The following is a 27,107-nucleotide window of genomic DNA, read 5'->3' on the forward strand; positions in this document are numbered from 1 at the left end:
ATGATATTAGATATTAATATACTTACTAAACCAAATTGAGACTATATCAAACAAATCAAATTGAGACTAAGAATTGAGAATTAATAAAGGAAAATGAAGAAAAATTTTGCAAAACTTAAGGAATAAATATTCCTTGTTGAATTCTATCAGAACTAAGAACTGAAATAATTCGGCAGAGTTTGGTGAGTTAAAAATAATAAACAAGGGTGAAAAACAGCCAAAGATATTGTTTGTTTTTTGACTCAATTTTAATTCAGTAAAGTGTTTTCAAATGTCTTTCTTATTTTTAAACCCTAGTCAAGTTGTTCTTTGTAATGAGGTAATTCTTATTTCAGTCCATAAATGTGAAAACTCATTTTCATATGGACTACTTTCTGCCATCTATAAACATAAATTCTCAGATTTGGGATGTCTTCTAGATCAGTTCGGCCATTGAATGTTTGGATATTGTCTACTAAATCAAAAATATGTAAAGCTAAACTGATAATCCAATTTCTATATCAGTACCTCCAAAGATATGAAATTCACTCTCTTCTGAAAATCATTTTTTTTCTAGAATGCTATAATAGTGTTGATCTGAAAGTTGCCTCTCTGTAATTTATCCCTATTCTTGCTCCTCTTATCCCTAGAAAGAACTAGAAAGAAAACTTTAATACCCTTTTCACATGATACTTCTTCCTATGTTTAGACATTTGTCACATTAACCTCTCTCCTCTGTTAAAGGACATTTCTTTAATCCAAACTTCCTGAGTCTCTCATATGTCATGATTCTTTGTCTCCTTTTATTTAGACCGATTTTACATTTCAATGTCCAGCACTGAACAAACAGAATATTGTATAAAACATTTATTACCAATAGAAGAATTGCATTTGCAATCCAAATTATAACAAAGAATATGATTATATTTTTGTGATTAGTAAGATATCCCTTTACTTTTCCTTAACCAATGAATTAAATATTTTAATTATTTTATTACCTTTAACTATCTTTGTATATTATAATATTATCTTTTATATATTTTATCAATGGTGAACACATAAATTCTTGGGTCTCTTAATTATCATATGTATCTTGTTTCATTTACCTTTCATTTTAATGTAAAAATGCATAATATTCGATTTAAAACAAATCTGTCAGTTTATTTAATAGCATCATTGTGCTAATATTTTAATTTAATGATTAATTTAAAACTGGGCAATTAGCTAACGTACATTTAATTGTTGGCCTTACTAATTTTTTCTTCTTTCTCTCTTCTTCTTCTCTTCCCCACCACTCACTCCCTCCTCCTTCTCCTCTTCCTCCTTTTTTTTTTTTGTCCCCCTTTGACAGTACTCTGCGAGTTGATACAAAGAACTGTCACAATTGTGCCTGGTATGGACTTGTTGTCCGGGACGTATATATTTGCGGTCCTGTTAGCATGTGTCGTGTTTCAGTCTGGCGCCCAGGAGAAGAACTACACCGTTCGAGAAGAAATGCCAGAAAATGTCCTGATAGGCGACTTGCTGAAAGACCTCAACTTGTCGCTGATTCCAGATAAGTCCTTAACATCTCCTATGCAGTTCAAACTAGTGTACAAGACTGGTGATGTTCCACTGATCCGAATCGAAGAGGGTACTGGTGAGATCTTTACTACTGGAGCGCGCATTGATCGTGAGAAACTATGTGCTGGAATCTTGCTGGATGCCCGTTGCTTTTATGAAGTGGAGGTTGCCGTTTTGCCGGATGAAATATTTAGACTGGTTAAAATACGTTTTCTGATAGAAGACATAAATGATAACGCACCATTATTCCCAGCAACGGTTATCAACATATCAATTCCAGAGAACTCGGCTATAAATTCTCGATATGCTCTCCCAGCAGCCATTGATCCTGACATAGGAATAAACGGAGTTCAAAACTACCATCTAATTAAGGTGCGTTTAAAAACACTGTATTAGAGATAGCTCACTTTTTAAAAATATTTGTTGAGTGTTTATTATAGGACAGGCTGTTCCCTAAAAATATTTATTTAATTAAATTACTAATGCATTTTATTTCATTTTTTTATTTTTTATTTTACATTAGTTTTAGGTATACAGTACATTGGTTAGACATTTATATATGAAATTATACCTCCGGATTACTTTAGCACCTATCTGGTTCTACACACAGACATTATAATACTATTGACTATATTCTCTATGCTGTTCTCCACGTCCCCATGACTATTTTGTAACTACTAATATGTACTTCATCCCTTTACCTTTTTCACTCAACCCCCTCCTCCCTGGCAATCGACAGTTTGTTCTCCTCCCTGGCAATCGACAGTTTGTCCTCTGGAGATAGCTATTTTTTTTTTTAAGACAAAAAAGGCATCTTAGTGTACTTCAAATTTTGAATAAGTCATCACTTTAATTTTTCAAAATTTAAGCAAAGCACAGTGGAGAAAATTCATCAATGCAATTTTTGCAATTGCATGGGACTTAGGAATCTGAATCTCCATTTTACGTATATTCATTTTCAAGCAGATGTCTGTGTATCCCTTAACAATCATAAGATTCAGACGAGGGGCTCAGCCCCACTACTTGCAAATCAATAAGCAACCCAATATCTTACTTTTAATCTCTCTAGTCATGACTCTGCCACAAATGACCTAAACAAGCAAATCTAAATGTTAAGAATGAATTCACAAACCAGACTATTAATTTTTCTTAGTGATTATTTTAGATAAAAACTTTTATCTTGCCATAAGAAAAGATGCCAAATAAATTTATTTGAGAGATAAATAGAACATTTTTATTACTAGCCATTTTTATACATATATAAAATAATGATAAATATTTTTCATAATGATTTTCAAGTCAGGTAAGATTTTAAGAATCTTCAGTCATCAAAATAAGAGTAAATTTTAGCTAATGTGCTGTTAATGTTAAATATTTTCATTTCATTTTCATTTGAAAATAGAGCATCATTTTCTGTAAAGGGTAAGTAAAACTTTTCGTCAAAAAGTTTCAGTTAATCTGAAGATTAACTGATTAGAGTGGGGAAGGCAGAGGGAAGAATAAAGGGAATATTTGGTATCTTTCAAAATATGTGCATAGTGACAGAGTATATCAATTGAATAGGCGATGCTTTTAATTACCAGAATGTTATATGGAATAGTAGAAAAGTCAGTCATTTCGGTACGTAAAATAATACAGGCACTTGGATGATCTTGGAAAATGTGTAAAAGAACAAATGTGTAGATTTAATATAAATATGATCAAGGGATTTTCAAAGGTTTTTTTTTTTTAAGATTCTTGTGGAAACATTGGTTAATACAATTATATAATTTTCAGGTGTACATAATAATTTGACATTGGTATATTCTATTATGTGTTTACCACTCAACATCCAGGTTCCTTCAGCTACTATATATTTGATCCTCCTTACCCATGTCAACCTCCCCCTACCTCATTATACTTGACCCCCTTTATCCCGTCTACCACACCCCTCCTCCCCTACCCCCTACACTCCAGTAACTACTAGTCTATAGTCCATGTCCATGAGTCTCTGTTTATTTGTCCTGTTCATTTGTTGCTTTTAGGTTTATATCTCACATATAAGTGATATCATGTGATTTTCAACTTTTTCTGTCTGGCTTATTTCACTTAGCATGATTACCTTGAGGTCCATCTATGTTGCCACGAATGACAATATTTTATCTCTTCTTATGGCTGAGTAACATTTCCTTGAATGTATGTACCACCGCTTCTTTAGCCAATCTATCATAGGACAATTCAGTTGCTTCAATGTCCTAGCCACTGTGAATAATGCTGCTATGAACACTGGTGTGCATCGGTGCTGCTATGAATATTGCTGGGTCATATGGTAGATCAATTCTCAGTTTTCTGAGGAACCTCCATACTATTATCCATAGTAGTTTTACCAATTTGTAGTCCCACTAACAGTGTATGAAGGTTCCTTTTTCTCCGTTTTTCTCTCCAACATTTGTTATTACTTGTCCTGTTGATTATAGCTACTCTAACAGGTGTGAGATGGTATCTGATTGTGATGCACCACATAAACAAATTAAAAAAATAAGACTCAAATGATCATATCGATAGATGCAGAAAAAGCCTTCAGCAAAATACAGCATCCATTTATGATCAAAACACTTAACAAAATAGGTATAGAAGAAAAGTACCTTAACATAATAAAGGCCATGTATGACAAACCCTCAGCAAACATTATACTTAATGGTGAAAAACTGAAAAACTTCCCTCCAAGATCAGGAAAAAGGCAAGGCTGTCCACTACCGTCACTGTTATTCAATATAACATTGGAGTTCCTAGCAAGTGCAATTGGATAAGAGAAAGATATATAAGGCATCCAAATAGGAAACCAAGAAGTCAAACTGTCATTATTGGCGGATGACATGATTCTCTATATAGAAAACCCTAAAGACTCCACAAGAACACTACTAGAAACAATAAGCAAATACAGTAATGTTTTTGAATACAAAAATCAATGTTCAAAATTCCATAGTGTTCCTATACTCGAATAATGAAGTGTCAGAAAAAGAAATGGAAAAATATAATCCCTTTTGCAATTGCACCAGAAAGAATAAAATACCTATGAATAATTTAACGAAACATGTGAAGGACCTATATAATGAAAACTACAAGATTCTATTAAAAGAAATTGAAGAAAATACAAAGAAATGGAAAGATATTTCGTGTTCTTGGATTGGAAGAATCAACATAGTTAAAATGACCATATTACCTAAACCTTTATACAGATTTCATGCAATCCTCATCAAAATCCCATCGCAGTTTTTAAAGAAATAAAATAAAAACTTATCAGATTTTTATGTAAGCACAAAAGACCCCGAATTGCCAAAGCCATCCTAAGAAAAAAGAAGGAGGCTGGAGGCATCACGCTGCCGTATTTCAAATTATGCTACAAAGCGACAGTAATCAAAACGGCATGGTACAGGCAGCAAAACAGACACACAGACCAGTGGAACAGAATTGAGAGTCCAGAAGTAAACCCATATTTATATGGGAAAATAATTTCTCACAAAAAAGCTAAAAAAAATACAGTGGAGAAAAGAAAGCTTCTTCAATAAATAGTGCTGCGAAAACTGGAAGGCCACCTGCAAAAGAATGAATCTAGACTGTTGTCTATCATCACACACCCAAGTTAACTGAAAATGGATTAAGGACATGAATATAAGACCTGAAACAATAAAATGTCTAGAAGAAAACATAGGAACTAAATTCAAGGACCTTGGACTTAAAGAGGATTTTATGAATTTGACCTCAAAGGCAAGAGATGTAAAAGCAAAAATAAATGAATGGGACTACTTCAAACAAAAAGCTTTTGCTCTGCAAAAGAAACCACCAACAAGGTACAGACACAACCATCTGAATGGGAAAATATATTTGCAAGCGACACCTCCAATAAGGGCCTAATATTCAAAATATAGAAAGAACTCATACAACTCAATAGCAACAACAACAAAAAAACAACAACAAATGATCTAGTCAAAAAATGGGCATAGGACCTGAACAGACACTTCTCTCTAAAGGACATACAAATGGCCAACAAATATATGAAAAGATGTTCAACATCGCTAACTATTAGGGAAATGCAAGTCAAAACCACAATGAGATACCATTTCACACCTGTTAGAATAGCTATAATCAACAGGACAAGTAATAACAAATGTTGGAGAGGATGCAGAGAAAAAGGAATCCTCATACTCTGGTGAAGGGACTGCAAATTGTTAAAACCACTATGGAAAACAGTATGAAGGTACTTCAAAAAACTAAGAATTGATCTACCATATGATCCAGCAACCCCTCTACTGGGTATTTACCCCAAAGACTTGAAAACCCATATCCAAAAAGATATTTGCATACCAATGTTCATAGCAGCATTATTCACAGTGGCCAAGACATTGAAGCAACTGAACTGTCCTACAATAGATGATTGGCTAAAGAAGCAGTGGTACATATATACAATGGAATATTACTCAGCCATTAGAAGAGATGAAATACTGCCATTTGTGTCAACATGGATAGACCTCGAGGTATTCATGCTAAGCGAAATAAACCAGACAGAAAAAGTTGAAAATCGCATGATATCATTTATATGTGGGATATAAACCTAAAAGCAATGAACAAACAGGACAAACAGAGAGTCATGAACATGGGCAGTAAACTAGTGGTTACTAGGGGATAGGTGGTGAGGGAAGAGGAGAGAGGTACACGCAGTAAAAGGGGTCAAAATAGGGGGATATGGGAAGGGTAAAGTGGGTAAAGGGGATCAAATATATGGCAGCCGAAGGAAACTGGACTTTTGGAGGTAAACACACCATAGAATATACACATGTCAAATCATAATGTACACCTGAAAATTATAGTTATATTAACCAATGTTACCTCAATTAACTTAATAACATAAATAAGTAAATAAATAAATAAAGTATTAAAATATTAATTTGTTGTATTTTTGTTAAATATACAATACTAGCAAAACTATAGTTTATCTTAAGAGAAATATAAAATATAAAATATGAAAAGATAACAAAGGAAAAGAAGGCAGAGATAAAGAGAACAATTCTCGGGATCAGGTCAATTTACACATGAGGGGGTCCTGCTATTGTCAATTCCATATTAATTACCTTAAAATAAAGGCACTGATAGAAAAAAATTATTAAATATATTAAAAATATATATAATAAAAAGTAGCATAAGACTTAAAATGTATAATATTTATATTCAAAGTTTTAATATGTAAATATTTTAAATTAACTTAAGCATTTTTGTAATATTGGGTATGTTTTGCATAATGCTGTGGAAAGCATTAATATTTCATATTTTGAATATTTGTAAAATTCATTTCAGTGTAAATTTATTTTGCTTTTGACTAGTATAGATTTGTATACCAGAATAAGGTCTTGGAATTCTTAGATTTGATTGACAGACATACAGATAAATAATCTTGAGGGCAAGAACCACAGCACATTCAATATAAGAGAAAGGAAGAAAAAGAAGGAGAAAATAAAGATTGAAAGAATGAAATGATTACCAACTGATTCTGCTTAGTACAAGGAATATTTTGTTAATATAAGACTTGTCTATGTGACCTCAGCAAGGTTAATATTCAACTTTTTAAGAGATGAGGTTACTCTTTAAGAAAAAATAAATTCATCTAGAAAAATTTGTGATGTTGGTTGTCATTTAAAAAAAATATCCAGAAGTGAAATCTCTTCTCTGTTTTAAGTAAAGTCATGCTATAATAAGAATTCCCCCTGATATTTTGACATAATTTCCATTAATTTTACCTACCTATGCTAAAGATTTACAGCTATCTATATTTTATATATTTTAAACATATATTCTATCAGTTTATATATATTATGAATATACCATTTTATTAAATGTTATTAAGTAATGTATTTTAAATATTTTATATATTATATATGGGGTATAGTATACGCTATAGATAGAGTTACTATGTGTATATAATTAGTTACATTTGTCTAATATGTATATACCATTGAGCCCTTGCAGTATTTGACAGAGCTGTTGGTCAAGAGTAGGAAATTATATCTCTTTAATTTTTGCTATTATGCTGGCCTGTTATTTACAAAGCTTTTAAATTTTTTTAAATATTTTTTTTTATTTTTCAATTACAGTTGGCATGCATATATCTTACACAGTGATTACCTTGATAAATCTAGTACCCATCTGACACCATACATAGTTATTACAATATTATTGATTATATTCCTTATACTATACATTACATCCCTCTGGCTATTTTATAACTACTAATTTGTACTTCTTAATCTCCACCTATTTTACACACTCCTAATCCTCCACTAATCAGGTAACCATTAAAATATTTTCTGTATCTATTAGTTTGTTTTGGTTTGTTTATTCATTTATTTTGTTCTTAAGATTCTACATGTAAGTGAAACCATATGGCATTTGTCTGTCTCTGACTTACTCCACTTCGCACAATACTCTCTAGGTCCATCTATGTTGGTACAGATGGCAAGACTTCATTCTTTTTTTATGGCTGAGTAATATTCCATTTTATATATGTACCACCTCTTCTTTATCCATTCATCCATTGATGGACACCAGGTTGCCTTCATATCTTGGCTACTGTAAATAATGCTGCAGTGAACGTATGCATTCACACGTCCATTCAAAGTAGTGTTTTGAGTTTCTTCAGATAAATATCCAGAAGTGGGATAGCTGAGTTCTTCTTTGTCTCTTATTTTATCCTTTGTTTTAAAGCCTATTTTGTCTGATATAAGTATTGCTACCCCAGCTTTTTGGGTTTTTTTGCTTCCATTTTCTTGAAACATCTTTTTTTTTTTTTTTAATCCCCTTACTTTTAATCTGTGTAGATCTTTCAACCTGAAGTGAGTCTCTTGTAGGCAGCATATGTAAGGGTTTGTTTTCTTATCCATTCAGCCAATCCTATCTTTTGATTGGAACATTAATCCATTTACATTTAAAGTAATAGTTGCTGGATGTGTAGTTATTGTCATTTTATTATTCATATTTTTAATCTTTTTTTTCTTTTTTTCTTCTTCTTAAAGAAGCTCCTCTAACATTTCTTGCAATACTTGCTTGGTGATGATGAATGAACTCTTTTAGCTTTTCCTTGTCTGGGAAGCTTTTTATCTGTCCTTTGATTCTAAATGATAGTTTTGCTGGGTAGAGTAATCTTGGTTGTAGGTCCTTGCTTTTCATCACTTTGGATATTTTGTGCCAGTCCTCTCTGGCCTGCAAAGTTTCTGTTGAGAAATTAACTGATAGTCATATGGGAGATCCCTTGTAGGTAACTAACTGATTTTCTCTTGCTACTTTTAAAATTCTGTCTTTCACCTTTGGCATTTTAATGATGATGTGTCTTGGTGTGGGCCTCCATGAGTTTATCTCATTTGGTTCTCTCTGCACTTCCTGGGTTTAAATGTCTATTTTCTTCACCAAGTTAGGGAAATTTTAAGTCTTTATCTTGAAATAAGTTTTCAATTCCGTGCTCACTCTCTTCTTTTTCTGGTACACCTATGATGCAAATGTTGGTATGCTTGATGTTGTCCCAGAGGCTCCTAACCCTCAGATTTTTGGATTTTTTTCTTATTACTATTTAATTGGACATTTTCGGCTACCTTACCTTCTAAATCGCTAATTTGATCCTCTGCTTTATCTAATCTATTGTTAATTCCTTCTAAGGTATTTTTCAGTTCAGTTATCATACTTTGTATTTTATATTAGTTCATTTACATGTTTTCTGTCTCCACTTTTATGTTTTCTATCTCTTTATTAAAGTTCTTACTGAATTCTTCTACTCTTCCCCTAAATTCACGAGCATCCTTATTACAAGTATTTGGAGCTCTGAATCTGACAGATTGCTTGTATCCATTTTGCTTAGTTCTTTTTCTTGAACTTTGTTCTGTTCTTTTGTTTGAGACATGTTTCTTTGTCTTCCCATTTTGGCTACCTAGTTGTGTTTGTTTCTATGTATTAGGTAGGACAGCTATATCTCCCAGTCTTAGTCGAATGGTTTTATGTAATAGGTGTGATGTAGGTCTCAGTGGCACAGTCCTCCCTGGTCACCTGAGCCAGTGCTCTAGGTGTGTCCCTTGTAAGGGTTGCATGTACTAATCTTTTGTCGTTCAGCCTTGTTTGTTGTTTGCTGGTTAGTGGGAGGGATTGAGCCACTGGCTAGTTGGTAGTGATGACTAGCAATGACCAGTGCAGGGGCTGTTGTGTAGGGGCTGACCCTACAGAGCAGGATTTGCTTTAGCAGGGCTCTGGTGCCTGTCCCTGTCTGCACTTTGGGTGTGTCGTCCTCAGATATGACCCTGGATGGTGCTGCAGTTTAGACTGAAGTCAGCTACCAGGCATGCAGACTGGGGCCTCTTGGCAGAGGCTCAACTGTAGGCTAAATTTAGCTGCAGCCTGTGCCCTGCCCAGAGTCACAGATGACTGAACCATCAAACAGTCTTCATGTGGGCCCCATCTGCGCTGGACTTGGAGGTACCTCAAGAGGCCAAGCCATGAACCAAGGTTGGCTGCCACTAGTGCCAAGCTTGGGGCTACTCAGGAAGAGATACGGGGCACTTTGACTTGAGATGCTTCTTGTTTGGGTTTTGTGAACCTTTGAGAGATTTAGGAAGGTCTGCAGAATGAGCTAAGACAGGCCATTTGTATGGAAATTCCACTGGAAGCCTCTTGGGTGGGCCTGCAAGTTGGATGGATCTCAGGGAATCATCAGGACAGAGTGACCAGTGTTAGCTACCTTGATGAGGACTCAGATATGGAGGCCACCTGTGTCTGCAGACAGGGAGTAGGGAGGTCCCAATAAGGAAACAATGCCCTCTGTCAGCACTTCTGTCTGGGATAAAGCTGCCACTCCAGTCCTCGCTCTGAAGCCAGACAACTCAGTTCCTCCCTGTTTGTCCTTGGTAGGTTTTGCGCTGCTGCCCCAGCACTGGATGGAGCATAGAGCGAGTGAGTACATCAGTGAGTAAGTCCATGCATGGGTTCTTTAAGAGGAATGCCTGGGACTCCAGCCACCCTTGTTTCACATAGCCACCATCTCTGCTGGTTTTTACAGCCAGAAGTTGTGAAGACTTCTCTTTACTGCATTAGAACCCTGGGCTAAGGAGCCCTGTGTGTGGCTGGAACCCCTCACTCCTCCAGGGAAACTTCCACAGCCAGGATAGCCCTCTCAATTTTTAACCGCCATGCGCAGTGTGAGACCAGCCTGTTCTGCATCTCTGCCCTTTCTACCAGTCTCAGGGAGGCTTCTTATGTATGTCCCCAGTTGTAGCACTTCTGTTCACCTAGACTTCAGGCTATTTTCAATGTCGAGTGTTCTATAGTTGAGTTGTAATTTTGGTGTGGTCGTGGGAGGAGGCAAGAACGGTGTTTACCTCCTCTGCTATCTTGACCAGAAAAGTCTTTAAAGCTTTTTATCATATTTTAAGTCTCATTGGCAGGGAAACCAATATTTTCAAAAATAAAAATATACCTCAAGCACCCAATCTGACTCAGGATTTGAATATAAACCACAAGGATCTACTTTTCCCATGGTTGGAACTCAGGAAAAATTAGTTTGTGTGATGATTTTATGTATATGTGCATGTTTTGCTTCAGATTTTTATCTTCCTTTATATATGTATCAACATATACAATATACAATCCAAGTGACAGTGTGTTGATTGGTTCCCTTGAGACATGCATAACAATATTTCAAAGGTTGATAATTTATGCAAAAAGAGCATGAATATCAAGCTTGTCTCAGATTGGTAATCCCAAAGTCCTCATTTTTTTTTGTCCATTTCATAAAGCAGCCTCATCTTTTCCACCAGCCTCCAAAGAAAATTGTATATTGGTTAGAGTCTTTGGGCCCTTGTTTCTATTTTATTTAAAACAAGATACATTGGTTTTTATTTTTAAAACTAAATGAGAACAAAACAGCTCTGTTGATCAGAGCTCGGATTTATGAAACTAAGGTTAAAGTAGATTCGTTTTGAAATCTTTGATTATAAGATCCAAATTTTCAAAATCTTATCTACCTTTAGATATGGTAATCCTGAATCAAATTGCCAAGAATGAAGCATTAAATCATATATTGTAGAGACAAAGAGCAAGAATATTGTATTATTCTGAAGGAAGTAGTATTTCTTAATCTTATGTAACCATAGCTCAAAGTACTGTGTAGGATCAGGAAGAGTGAGTAAGATTCATAAATGTCCTTGAAGGCAGATTGTTCTATATGAAATAATGTGTTTAATTGTTTTAGCTAGCATAGTTGCCTCTATGAGGTCACAAAATTTTAAAAGTAGTGATTTCTTCATTTTTCAACTATAACATGAAATTGTACTCAGAACTTCAACCTTTCAGCTTTAAAAATTACTTGATTTTATATTCTCTAAAGTCTATGATATACTGATTAACATTTTTGATTCGTGCTAAAAAGCAAAAGAAAGGACAATCCAATGCTAATGACTATTAGGTTCCTGAAAAACTGGAAGTTATTATCAAAGTGCATCTCCACTGGGGAAAAATGACAACATAAAACTCATTCTCTTTATAAATGAATCTTTATTAGTCAGCTCTTATTAAAATGAGAGTATGATTAAGAAACTTTTGACTTCATTGTATTATTAGTGTCCTGGTTAATATTCATAGTCCACTAATGCCTTTCATTAAATACACCTGTTATTAATAGTCCCACATGGAACAGAGACATGTAGGACATTTTAGATAGCTCAATTCTAGAATTTATAAATTGAGACTCTGAGGGAGAAATGTATTTCTAAGGCTGATTAATTTATTCATATACTTCTCTTTGACCTGATAATACCAACTAACTATAAGAAACACTACTAAATTTTATGTTGATTTTTATTAGGTATAGACTTATTTATCTGTTATTCCATTGTTCACTGTATCTAAATAAAAACTAATATGATGTTTAATTTTGTGCCTGCCAAAGGATATGTATTAAAATACAGTATAAATATATATATTTATACAACACAAAATTATTTGATATAGATGTCCTTAAGGAAAACACAAGGTTTGATTATACAGAACTACTTGGCTTACATAATTCTGATCAGTGCAAATTATATAACAAATGTTCCAATGTGGGTAGTTGGCATAAATTATTATTTTTATCTACACAACTTTATATTGACTCTAAGTATAACAACACTTTGTGCTGTGGAGGCACCCTTTAAATGAACTGAAGTGTGATTTTTTATCCACGATTAGACCAAAAATAAATTGATGGATTGGTAATGTTTTTGTATAAGAGGTGATGACTTCTTGTTCAGAAGTGATGATAAAAGCAATACAGTCATTTGGGGGGAAACTTTCTGATTTTATTTTAATTTGATCTATAAATTAATTCATATAACCTTATGCTTTTGTCAAACATGTTATGCTTTTATGTGAATTTGAATCAGTTATGAATACATTATTTAGCAAAAAATATAAAATGCACATGAAAAGTAGTTCTCACTTCAAAATCAAATACTAAAGAAATTAATATTCTTCCTTTATATTTATCAGTTTACAGTCATCTCCATAAAATTAATTAAAATGTGTGAATAATTAAATAATATAATAGCATAATAAATTGAATAAATTGCTTTGACTACACATTGCATGTTAGTACATCTTTGTTGAAGTGTCTTTAGTTTCTGAATACAGGTAGAGTGTTATGTTCAATTTAATTAAAAAAACAAAGATTTTTTTTTTACCTATTTCTGAAATATTTATTGTACATTGGCCTTTTGTTTGCAGAAATTATTATATCTCCACCAATCTTATTCTACAAATATGTGATAATGTGTTTTATCCATAAAATGTTAAATATTCATTGCTAGAGAGCTCAGTACATCAAAATAGAATAACTACATGCATGCACAAATATATTTTATTTTTAAACTAAAATAATAAAACTTAAGCTGTCCATATGTTTTTCATTTGCTGTGAAATGTTAAGAGATAATTCTAGATGACCAGTCATAAGAAACCTATTGCTTTTCTTGATACATTGAAAGAACGTTTAGTGGCATTATATTTTAATTGCTGTGTGTTGACATCTCTATACTTTGTGCTAGGAAATGTAGTACAAAGTTATATAATGAGAAATACAAATATCTTGAAAAGGTAATTTTAAACTTTGTTTTAATAAACAAAACAAGGAGTTTTAAAGGTTAAATATTATAAAATAAAGTTTTGGATTATCTAAGCTAAATTACTTTTGTCCTTGAGATCTCATTTAATTAGGAATTTATTCTATGGAGGATATTCTTATGAAATTTCCTCACTCTCTTGCTTATTTTGAATGTAGAAGTCCATTATTTTCAGCTTCTCTAATAGAATGAAGTAAAATTCTAAAGAATGTAAAGCTATTTTACTAAATACTGTCTTAATTGTAACAGTAACTGACTACTAATATGTTAGTCTAATTACAGTCATCGAAATTTAACATATATCTAATGAGTGCCCAATATACAAAGTCTTGAGGGATAAAAATGAAAAATAGGCACTATCTCCAAGGAGTTTAATAACAGGCATTATAGGGAGTATATTTTAACACTAATGATAGTAAAGAGGAAAACATTTATTATTCTAAAAAAAATTTTTCTTTCATTGGTCATTCTGCCATTAAGAACATGAAATTTAAAAAAAATAATAAAATAAATTTTAAAAATGTCAAAAAAAATCATGAAATTATTTTGTCTTCATACCTTCAGAAAAATTAAAATTTCCAAATCTTTTAGTATATTTTCACTAAATACTTTAATTAACTTATATATTATTTCTTACTAGGCCTGCAGTTATGGCGTTAATAATACATTTGCCAAGATTTATTTGCAAACCAGTTTTGATATCAGAAATAAAACCTTTTTGATGAAAATGGTAATTCCTGTATTAGTCGTGGTAATTACATAAGTCTTTCTATTATCTTAATTTCAAACTTGTTATCTATGCTTCCAATTCCACTCCTACATAATGGAGAAAGTTAAAATTATCCATTTCTATTAGTGGGGATATTAAAAAATAATAAAAGAAGAAAAAATATGATATTTGCTGAGTTCCTTAAATAAAAATATTCTATAAACAGTAGTTATCGGTTTAAATCTATAATTTAAGGTCATAATCTTCCCTCAATTAAAATTATATTTATACTCTTTTAAATTATATTTTATACTCTTTCAAAGCTTATTTTGCAACCTAAACCTATTTTTCATACATATTTTATATATGTATACAGATAAAAATGTAACAGTATTATTCTCTTTCTCAATCAATATCACTGGCTCTACATTTATTTCTTGGACCTAGTTCAATTTAAAAAACAAATAAAATCCCATTTACTTTCTTTAGCTATCTCTTGTATCAAATGTCTCCTCCTCATTTGTCTTTGCCTCCTCCTGGCCCTCCATATGACTATGTTATTGCTAATGTGAATACATTCTCATATAAAATTTCTACCATCTGGAATTGCCTTATTTACATCTCATTCATATACCGTAAAAAAATTTCTCCCTTATCTTTTCTTTTTTTACACTGAAATCTTTTTCTATTTTCCTGTTTCTTTTCTTGTAAGTACATCACAATTGTCTTTTAGTAATGGGTTCTGTAGGAGAGATATGTAATAACAAATTTGAATTTTTGAGATTTTTAATCATTCTAAATTTTAAAAAGTTTTAAATATAATATATTAAGCATATTTGCTAGGGCAAGCCTTTCATAGTTGCTAAGTATATTTTCCTGGTTTATGAAGGGGTCAAGATATTCTTTGAGGATAAGAGTTTATTTAGAACTATGCATTAAAACTAGCTTGGCCGTGGACAAGGAGAGCTTTGTCATTAATGAAAATAATGAAGTGAATGGTTAACAGAAGAGCAAGGTGATGCTCTAAACAATCCAGAGATGCATAAATTAAAAAAAATGGATTATAAATAAACTAAGAAGTGTAGAACTTTATAGACTACAGCTATTTAAACATAGTGCTTTATTTAAGTTACTGAATGATTGCATGGATGAATAGAAGAGTTTATATGACTATTGAAAAGCTGGAAAATACAATTATGTTTAGTTACACACTAAGGAATATTCAATTAACTCCCTGACATTCAACTACCTTCGATAAATAAATAAATATAAAATGAAGACTACTTACATTGATCGAATACACAAAATGATTATGATTATGGTGCCAATCAATATATTCTGTACTTCATTTAGTGGTGTCACACTGCATTTTCTCTCAGGACTTAAGTACAGTGGTCCTCCCTTATCTGTAGTTTTACATTCTGAAGTTTGGATACCTATAGTCAATCTCAGTGTGAAAATATTAAATGAAAAATTCCAGAAATAAACAATTTACAAGTTTAAAATTGCATGCCATTCTGAGTAGCATAGCATGGATTACCTCTCTGTCCAGTGTATCCATGCCGTATACTCTTTCCACCCATTAGGCACTAAGTAGCCATCTTGGTTATCAGATCAACTGTCCAGGCATTGCAGTGTTTGTGTTCAAGTGACCCTTATTTTACTTGATAATGGCTCCAAAGAACAAAAATAGCAATTTAAATATGCAAAAGAGAAGTTATGAAGTGCTTCCTTTAAGTGAAAATGTGAAAGTTCTCAACTAAATAAGGAAAAAATTATTATATGCTGAGATTGCTAAGATCTACAGTAAAAATAAATTTTCTATCCAAAGAAGGAAAAAGAAATTCATGCTAGTTTGCTGAGAGAGACCACATTCATAAAACTTCTGTTACAGTATATTGTTATACTTGTTTTAATTTCTTATTAGTTTTTGTTGTTAATCTTTTACAGTACCTAATTTATAAATTAAACTTTATCATAGATAAGAAGGCATAGGAAAATAAAATTGTGTATAAGGTTCAGTACTATTTGTAGTTTCAGACATTCACTGTGGGTCTTGGAACATAACCCCTGAGGATAATGGGCGATTCTATATTTAACAGATTTTGCATGTTTCAGGAGGCCTGTGAACCTTTTAATTTTATTGTACGGAAAATAATTCCTAAAAAATCAGCTATGGATATCCATACCATTGTCTTCCACACCATATCACCCCCTCAAGTAATTCCTAGATTCCAAACTCGATCTAGAACTTTATAAGCCGAAGCCATATTGATGACCATCCTATCATTTTTAAGCCTTTGAAACCATTGTAATGGTATGAGAATGCATCTTTAACTGGAAGTACTCATGGAACAGGAAAAGTGAAAATTTCCTCATTGAGATTGGTAGATATGGCACTTAGTGGGAACATTATTAGCTGGCATCTATGTAAGCTGAACTGGTTTATCCATTTGTAGCTTTAAGGATTATAGACATTTCTCTGAAATCTTTTTTCTCCAGAAATCCTGCCATAAGTTTCAGGCACATTTAGGTGCCTGGAGTTTTGCCTTAGTCCTTCAAATGATGCTTAGGGTCAAATACCCAACTGGTATAATGAAAAGATTTTTATAAAGCTAGAGGTCTCACATAGAAAACCAGTTTACATGCAAAATAGCCAGAATAATAAAACTGAGGTTTCAGTCTCTTTAACTCTTAGAAATCTGTTATTTTATTACTTATCTAGTAGACATGACTTCTTGAACTATATTTGTATACACAAATATAACTATACTATGGAAATTTAAAATAATTTAAATAATTGAAAGTTTTTCTCCACTTGTATTGTGGATGTTTGTAAATAGTAATCTTATTTTAACTATGTCTGGTCTTCTATAATCTAGACTGTTAAAGGTTTGAAGCAAAAAATTGACTCTTGTCTTAGATAATATTCTACATACCCCACAAAATAGTGGCTGGCCTTATTTGGGTATTAATGAATGTAAAAATAACATTTTACTAAATAACTTCCTGATACTACCAAATAACTGTTGAATTTGATGAAGCAATTATTTTTGTATTCCCATCTTTCCATTTTAAGACATAATGTCTTAATTAGATTAGCTACAGCTGTAAGTAAACATGCACTATTGTCATATGTATCCTCAAGAGTATTTCCAAAGTACATCCATGCTTACATGGCTTGCTGACAATTGTTTCATCTGCTGCAGCTGTTAAGATTTCTTACACTTGTGATTGCTTCAATGAGTTAGTTATAGTTGATTTACTCATATTTGCAGTGCATTGCCACAGTGAGTGTCAACAATTCTTTTTACTGACAACAGCTTTTGTGTTTTGTTAGCGTGATATTGAAAGGTTTTTTATCTTGTTTCTTTCCTTACAAATAACTGACTACATAACTGTGTTTTCACACGTTTAGCAATTTGTTTCACAAGTAACTGGATTCATTCTCCCAGTCGCAGTGATTAATAGTTGCTTTTAAAAATAACTGCTTATTTTGATGATTGCTTAGGCAGTATCTGTGGTTATTTTAAGTGGTGCTTACTTAAATGATCCCCACAGGGACACTGGACAAATTGTTTGTCTCTCGGAGTTCAGATTCAATTTATAGATTAAAGAAAAAATTATTCTTGTGTGCCTGGTATATTTCTTCGTGTGTGTGTGTGTGTGTGTGTGTGTGTGTGTGTGTGTGTGTGTATTTACCTCTATTTTACTCTCATCTGGTTTTCTGTCATCTATTTGCATTATATTAAATGAGGAAGACCATAGAATTTATCCTCCACACAAAGATAAATTTGAAAGTGAAAGGGGCCCCTCTGAAAAGTTAAACAAGGACAGAGAAAGAGGGAGAAAAAATGGCATAGATGATAGAGTCTTTGGTCATCCCTCTTGCAACCACATCAAAGTTGTGACATAAACATGGAGCAAACAGCAAGTAAAGTCACCTGGGATCTAGATGAACTGAAGCACTACAACTTGGGAGAGAAATAATTAATTACCCTGCAATGATAGAAGGTAAGAGGGGGCAAAGCCGTGAGGCTGCCCAGTCCCAAGTGGCTGAATGGGACAGAGGCTGCGGCAGCAGCAGACACCTCTTAAAAGGGCCGCATCCATTAGTGGGCTTTTCCAATGATGGACTCACTTGCTGTGAGCACCAGCGCTGGTTCAGCTGCCTGGAGGGCACCAGGGACTTACAGGAGTACACTGAGTTGTCTGAGTGAGGGCCAGGACAAGACTCACACTGTACAGAAGTGCCGGCGGTATCCATTGTTCCCTGTTGAGCCCTCCCTGCTCCCAGAGACAGCTCTCAGTGCTGCCATAGCTGAGATGTCATCATACTGGATAACAGAGGTCGCTCCGCCCAAAGGATTTCCCAAAACTCTGCCTTCACCAACTCGTGGCCCCACCCAAGCTACATTCAGTTGTGTCCTCCATGAGTCAGGTGCTCCTTGCTTAGCAGAGCCAAGATTCACACTGTGGCAGCTGGCCTCCATTTCTGGTGTGGTTTCTTGAGGCAACTATAAGCATAGCATCTGTGGATTGCTTGCTGAATCTTAGCAGGTGGCCCTGGACGGACATAGGCTGGGGCTAAACTTGGCCAATTGCTAAACCCCTCTCAGGACTGTGCTATAGGACACCTACTACAAAAAGCCATACTAATAAGACCGGGACACTTAGAAGCTTTGCTTAGTACATAGAAATAGACATGGAAGGACAGACAAAATGGGAAGACAAAGAAGCAAGAAACCATATGAGAGAACAGAACAGAGATCCAGAAATAATGGAGTCAAGCAATCTAACAGATGCAGAGTTCAAAACACTGGTTATAAAGATGCTCAATGAACTTATGGGAAGTGTAGATGAATTCAGTGAGAACTTCAACAAAGAGATAAAAAAAAAAAGACACAAAAATGGAAATGGATATTATAAAAGGGAACCAGTCAGAAATGAAAAACATATTATCTGAGATGAGAAGTATATTGAATGAAATAAACAAAGTTAATAAAGAAGAGGATCAAATGACCTATATAGAGGACAGGAAAGCCAAGGACACTCAATCAGAATGGCAAGATAAAAGAAGCCAAGACTATAATAATAATTTAAAGAGCCTACCGGACATTATTAAAGGTATAAATATCCATGTCATTGGGGTACCTGAAGGAAAACGAGATGATGGATGGCTATTTGAAGAAATAATGATGGGAAACTTCCCTAATATGGTGAAGAAAATAGACATAAAATCCCAGAAAGCTCAGAGAGTCTCCAAAACCAGAAACCCAAAGAGGCCCACACCGAGACACATCATAATTAAAATGCCAAAGGTTAAATACAAAGAATCTTAAAAGCAGCGAGAGAAAAGCAGTTAGTTACTTACAGGGAGCACCCATAAGACTGGCATCTGATTTCTCAAAAGAAACTATGGAGGACAGAGGGTTTGGCACAAAATATTCGACATGATGAAAACCCAGGATCTATAACCAAGAATACTTTATCCAGCAAAGCTATCATTTAGAGTGGAAGGGCAGATAGAGAGCTTTCTGGACAAAAAGAAGCTAAAGGAATTTATCAATATCAAGCCAGTATTACAGGAAATGTTGGAGAGACATTTTTAAGAAGAAAAAACATGTATCAAAAACAAGAAAAAATAATAGTAACAACTACATTCCAATCAATAAGTACCTCAAATGGAAAAGAATTAAATGCTCCAAGCAAAAAATAGAGTGGCTGAATGGATAAGAACACAAGCCCCCTACATATGCTGCCTACAAGAGACTCAATTCAGATTAAAAGACACACACAGACTGAAAGGGATGGAAAAAGATATTGCTTTGATGTACTTAGAGTGTATAGCACTTAATGAAATGGGGCAGATAGAGAAATACAAATATCTCATGATTTCACATAAATATAGAATCTAAAGAACAAAATAAACGACAAAAGCAGAAATAAACTCATAGATGCATAGAATATTTTGAAGCTAATTGATGGGAGAGGGTTGGGGAGACAGCGGAAAAGGGCAAAGGGATTAAGAAGTACAAATGAATAGTTACACAATAGACATGGAGATATAAAATATAGCATAAGTAAAATAGTTAATAATGTTGTAATAAATATCTAAGGGGGAGGAGGGTTACTAGATTTAGTGGAGTGATCACTGTGAGTTTTATAGATCTCTAATCACTATGCTGTACAACTAAAACTAATATATTATTGTATGCCAACTGCGATTGAAAAAAAAAAAACTCATTGAATTGTACAATATAAATACAAGCACCTAATTGTCTATTATATTTGACTAAAGCCAGAAAAAAAATTAAACAGGGACAATCAGAATATATGTTCACAATACATAAACTCCAAAATACCTACAATTGTTTTTTCTTGAACATTTTATATTCCCTCTTCTTCCTGAAGGTCTGATCTACCTTGAGCCAGAGAATTGCCATTTCCTGCATAATTCGGTGAAGTCAACTATTACAAACTCATACTGCATTCTCCATTTATTTTAGCTGATCAACTCAGGCTGAGTTAGGTCAATTGGCAAAAGATTAGCTTGTGATGAATTATCTGACAGCAGACATGCTGTCAAAATTTATGTGGGGTGAATCCTTTTCTGAGCTGGCATTGCTCATCATGTAGTGTTCACTAAGGCTAAATAGGAAAGAGAATGTTATGGAAAGCAGGCATAATTTCATTAAAAATTATTTTTATGAACATAGGATTTACTTAATTATTATTCAAATACATGAAAATATCTGGCCTTTGTTTCCATGCACTTACAAAAAGTAGGAGAGATTAGACTTCTGTCCAATGTTCTAAACAATTAAGGTTTTAAGAAACTAAATATGTTATCCAGTTTCTCCTTTTCTACACAGTTTTCCCTAAACAGTTATTTATCTGGAGAATATTTGGGTGTAGCTTAAAGAGAGGATGAGCTAGAGAACCTCTTGCACATGTAAGAATTAGGTCATACATAGATCAAGAGCCTGAAATGGTTTCTTTAGAAGATACTGACTTTACTGCATGGATGTATTCTTCATAAATACTTTTAACAAAACAGTTTATATTTTCCTTTATTACACTGGTTTGAGAATAATTGACATCAATGGATTATGAAATGTATACTTTGTTGTTGTTTCTCCCTCTACCAACATTAAAAAGCATAATGTCACCAACAATCATTTAATTGTTTTTGTGTCATACATTTTGGTTTCGTTCATGGATTTGGAGATTGGTCACAGGGTTTTGGAGATTGGGCATGTAAGTCATCATCAGAAGATACATGACGCTCATATCCTGCTCATACATTATTCTAATAGAGCTAGTCATTTTCTTAAAGATAAAATTTATGTTTTCCCCTAAACTGTTCTATATAGATTGACTCACTGAACCAGATATGATTCAGAATTCTATTTTAAAAGTTAATCATGCATATAAGGTTCACTGATCTTTGATATGACATTATTCATGAAAAGTGAAGTGATTAAGCGAATAAGTAAATACATTTCAAGTATGTTTATTTTGAAACTCGCCTTTAATTTTTAGAGATAGCTCGAGTATTATAGCATAGTCTCTAATACAAATAATTAAATTAGATTCAAGTATTTAGTTAATAGAGTTAATAGCAATTGTTACAAACATAAATAATTCTGGTGATAATAAAAATCAATTTAAATAGGAAATGTGGTATAGAGTTCAGGTAGGTTAATAATTCAATGGTTTAATAGTATACATTACATTTTAGAGTAATGATGTTATAAAATACAAATTGCTTATTATTAGGTTCCTTAACTTTATGTTAAGAGGTTTTTTTCCACTTCTTGGAAGTTTGCTAAATCACAAATGATTTTGATTAGAGAAAATGTATTTTTCAGAAGATAAAATTGGAATTTACTAAATGTTTACCAGTATACTATCATTGATAAGGTTTCACTATATATCAAAATAAATATCCTGATGTAGTGAAATTTATGAGAAATTGTGTTTTTTAAATTAGAGTTTAATAATCAAAACATTACTTAAAAATCTGTCACCTGAGCACCACTTTGGTATTCAGGCTTCTTGGTGCATGCTATTATGAGAGTAACTCTATATGACTCATTCATTCTAAACCATTCTCAATACTTTGTTATTTTGTAGTTAATAATAAAATTTGACTAAATCATATTATTTCCAATTATATCTTCTTTTTTCTTCAAAATACTGTTAAAATACCTCTTAGAAATTTTCTACTTCAGCAAATATGTAGCAAGACTCCCAAAAGACATTTTTAAAATCCAGAATTATTCAGGAGATTGGATAAACATACACCCACTTCCATTAGATATTTTTTTTCCTGTTATTAGTAAGCTCCCTTCTTTAGTTCAGATCAGCATTGTAGAACTTGTGTTCTTGGTTTCCATTACACATGTAGTATTTTACAAGGAGCAGCATCTTTTTTCTTTTAAGAGGATAGATAGGTCAAAGAAACTTAGTGTGTTTATTAAGAATAGTAGGGATTTTTAAAGGGAATTTCTAATTAGAATTCGTAGGTACCACAAACCTCAATGTAATGGGCATCATTGATAAAGAGATTCCTCTTTTAAGAATTTATTTTGGTGCAGCTCTATTTTCTTTGAAGATAATTTGGTAGTTGTATATGTTTCTTGAAACCATTTCTCTTAAAAACTATTAGCTTCTTACAGAGGCTGTTATAATATACAGATGCTGTACATACCTGAATTTAAAATTCTACTTTGATTTCCAGAAAGAAAATGTAAATATACTGGCTTTGACATATAAAGACATTTACATTATATTATAATCAAGATAAAAGTAAATTTCTTATTTTTACCATATTGCCCAATTATTGTTCTTTAATTATGGCAACTTATTAATGCTGCAAAATGGTTTTGTGGGCATGATGGTTTAGAACTCAATTTTTAGAATATTTTATTCTAAAAATCTTATCAAGACGCGACTTACAAATATAACATATATGTTTCTATTATATTTAAACATGTATCTCTTTTGTCCCCTCCTTTAAAATAAGACTTGTAAATGCACATGGACTGAAAATACGTTTGTTTATTTATGACTTTAATTAGCAAACTTTAATATAAATCATGAAAAGTAATTTAAACCCCCAAAATGTCCTAATTCAAAAGATTTAAATTAAAAATTCCTTTCTACCAATTTTATAATTCTGAAGCATTTATTTTATATAACCCTTAACGGTCAAGAAGTGTCATATATGACATTTACGACAGCTCTTTTAGCAGAATAAGAGAAAGATATTGTTAGAATAGGTAAGGGATGTACTAGATCAACTTCTTTATAGGTTACAAATAGTGATAATTCTACTGTCGTGATCTCATTTTTCCTTGCACTGTCAACTAGATTATCCATTATTACTCAATATGATAAAAACTAAGATAGTGAGTCATGAAAAATTTCCTATATTTTGTCATAAACCTATGTTTACTAACTGTACATCAGTAAATCACTAAGCAACACATGAAATGCTAAGATTTACATTAGAATATTATGAAATAATCTGTAAAACCTAGGTATTTAAACCATTGTGGTTTTTCATATGATATTGTCACAGATCAAATACAGTCACCACTTTTATTTAAGAAATAACAAAAAATATTAGCCTTAAATTTACATAAATATAAAATAAAAATAGTTTGACATTTATTAATATAAGAGAAATAGAATAATGCCTTCTATGTATTTATATTTCCCATATTTTCAGTTTTTTTTGTCATCTATAGCTTTAGCTCTGATTGAAAAAGAACCTGTCTTAGAATCCTAATCAAAATTTAATTTTAGAATTTTAGTTGATAATCAAAGGTCAGGTGAGGAAATCAAGATTTTTCCAGTTCTTTAGTCAGATTATCTGTCCATTAGACAGATAATTGGATTCACTTAAATTCAAGTATTATATTTTAAATATGTATTGATTTTACCACCTATAATTTCAAGCTATTATATAAATCTTGGAGCTTTTAAATGGTCCTACCATTGGTCACAAATAGAAATTAATTTGTTTTTTTCTGGCCTAGCATACAAATAATCAAAGTCAAAAACTTCTCCTCCTAGAAACATTCAATTCATTTATAGTTCTATAAAATTAGTTATTACTTATTGGTAATTTCAAAGTTGTTAAAAGTGTAATTAGCCACAGGATAAGAAGGCCTATACAAAAAATATGTTTAGTTGTAGTCGACTTACTGCCCTAGAAAGGTAATGTTTGTGCAAATGATTCTAACATGCAAATGTAGTTAATTTCTTTATATTTATATTTTTCAGGATCTTTTCTAATTATACTGGACCCTACAAATATAATTGCAATTATACTGATTTATCAGTATTTTTTTTTTTATTTGACTACCAAACTTTGGCAATTTTATCTAGGATTCTAATCCTCAATGTGTTGGTCCAGGGTTTCTCAAACTTGGCACTGTTGAAATTTGGAGCTGGAAAATTATTTCTTGTGGAATGGAGTGGGATGGAGCTTGTCCTGTGCAGTGTAGGAAGTTTATTATTATACTTGGCCTCTATCCACTAGATTCCAGGAGCACTCTCTTGCTTAGTTGTGACAACCAAAAATATTTCCAGAGTTTCTTAAATATCCCTTGTGTGAGGGGATGGATTTCCCCCATAGCAAACTTGCATTAGTCCATCCTTGCTCATCTTAATGTGGTTAAGAGTAGATTAGGTCTTTTTTTTTTCTTTTTTTCTTTTTTTTATAGTAACTCCAAAAACAAGTCAGATTGTTTTTAACACTTTCCCAAACCTTCAAATGATGAGCATTACAGATGAGAAAATTCTTCACAAATGTTTAAATAATAAATGCAATTTGAACAGTTTCTTAAACTTTAGGGGTCATAGGTAGAATAGTATTAGCACATATAACAAGTCCTTTCATAGAGATCTTATAAAGAAATAATTCTCTTTTTAATTTACAAAATGTTATGATAATTAATTTTAAATATAGAAGTTACATTTTTATCTATGTAACTCAAGGTAACACAACATTAAATGATTAAGCAACGTGACCTGAGAGATGGTTTTATTCTTCTAATTTCAGATGGGATAAACAATTCATTAGTCATATAAATATTTCAATAATTATTGTTTTATCATATATCAAAAAAACATTATTAACCCTATCAAAATATCAAAATCTTAACTTATGTAATAAATCCACTTCATAAATTGAGTATTTATATTAACCAAGCCTGTGTGGCCTTTGTAAACTTAATTTCCAATATTAGAATAAAAAATTGGAAGGATAAAATTGATATGTATTAGTATGTTTGGGAAAGTATCATAAATTATAGGAGCTCAGGTAGTAAAGAAAGATTTATTCTTTTCATTAGTAAAATCATTATTTTTCTAATTTGATTCCATGGTCATATAAGAATTATTAGTAATGTTAATATAGTAAACCAAAAAAAAAAACTATTTGCTATTTTAATAAAAATGAGAAATGATAAAAAATTAACACCTAGAATTAGGCCAATTAATTAATTAGAGATACAATATATGCATAGAACACAGTTCGCATGGGTGTATGAAAGCACTAATATGGCTATCTTCTTAAAAGGAGCATTTATTAAATTAATATTTTAATTGGTTTATTAATGATAAATTATTCTTAGCTCTTAAATGTTATAATTTTTCTTTAAGTATTGTGAAGTGTAAAAATACTTTTGACCATATGTCTATAATTATTTTTTATTTAAATGTCATTATTGATTATTGAAAATACCTATGCTTCAATGAGAAAACTGGGATGAGTTTGGTTAAGCTTGTCACTGGCTGGGTCTGTGAAGAACTGGTTAATTGAATAAGACTGTAAGTTTTAGTTGTTTGATTGATTGACATAGTTGCTGGATGTTACAGCATTAAAATACTGGTTTTGCCTTTCAGGATATCACCTTAATTAATTCTGGAGAAATTTCATGAACATTACTATTCTCTGGATGGAGGTTAGATATTATGTTGTATCGATTCCCTGATTAGAGTGTGATTTAGTACACCTGAAGGGAAAAAATTACTAGTAGTCTGAAGATATCACAGTCCCCTAATTCAAACTCATCCCAGGTATAATTTAAATCACTCCTAGGATCAGTGCCATGGAGCATAGTATTTGCTGATATTAAATACTTCTACTACACTTAAGTAGGTTAAGACTCCTTAAATATATAAACATAGTTATGCTTGTAGAACACTGATGGCTCTTTTTCTTATCGAAGAGCTATTTTACGAATGCATGGTTCAGTTTTTATTTTTAGTGGTAAAAATATATTTGTCATTTACTATGCAAATAATTCATTTATTAGCGATAGCTTACATAATTTAGTGTTCAAAAGTGAATAGACATTTAGATTTACTTTTATTTTATTGATTTCTTGTTTTTATGTAAAAGATACCTAACTTGGCCTGTGGAACTGGTCAAGACTGATATCTATACAGAAGAGGTAGCGCCTTCAGGGGATGAAAATTACTACAACAATCATGATGATGATGAATATGATAAGGATAATGACAATGGTGATGACACCGTTGATGAAGATAGTGAGTTTTCTAATGATGAGCTCTCATTTGATGATTTTTTAAAAATGATACTCATGGATTCCTTAGCATCAGAGGGGTTTGGGCTTTACCTCTCCATCTTTCTGAAAACATGGGCAACAATGA

The 27,107-nt window shown here is 32.4% G+C and overlaps 1 protein-coding gene across 8 annotated transcripts in view; it reads left to right on the forward strand.

Moving 5' to 3' along the window:
• Nucleotides 1-1,328: 1,328 nt before the first annotated feature.
• Nucleotides 1,329-27,107, forward strand: part of LOC105304012 (protocadherin-11 X-linked) — a 751,649-nt gene continuing 725,870 nt past the window's right edge. For all 8 annotated transcript variants that reach the window (XM_011377909.1, XM_023521954.1, XM_011377910.1 and 5 more), the window contains exon 1: nucleotides 1,329-1,914. In XM_011377909.1, the coding sequence (XP_011376211.1) occupies nucleotides 1,375-1,914 (540 nt within the window). In that variant the 5' untranslated portion in view covers nucleotides 1,329-1,374. The remainder of the gene's footprint in view (nucleotides 1,915-27,107) is intronic.

Source organism: Pteropus vampyrus, unplaced genomic scaffold (assembly GCF_000151845.1).
Source record: "Pteropus vampyrus isolate Shadow unplaced genomic scaffold, Pvam_2.0 Scaffold325, whole genome shotgun sequence".
NCBI classification, from domain to species: domain Eukaryota; kingdom Metazoa; phylum Chordata; class Mammalia; order Chiroptera; family Pteropodidae; genus Pteropus; species Pteropus vampyrus.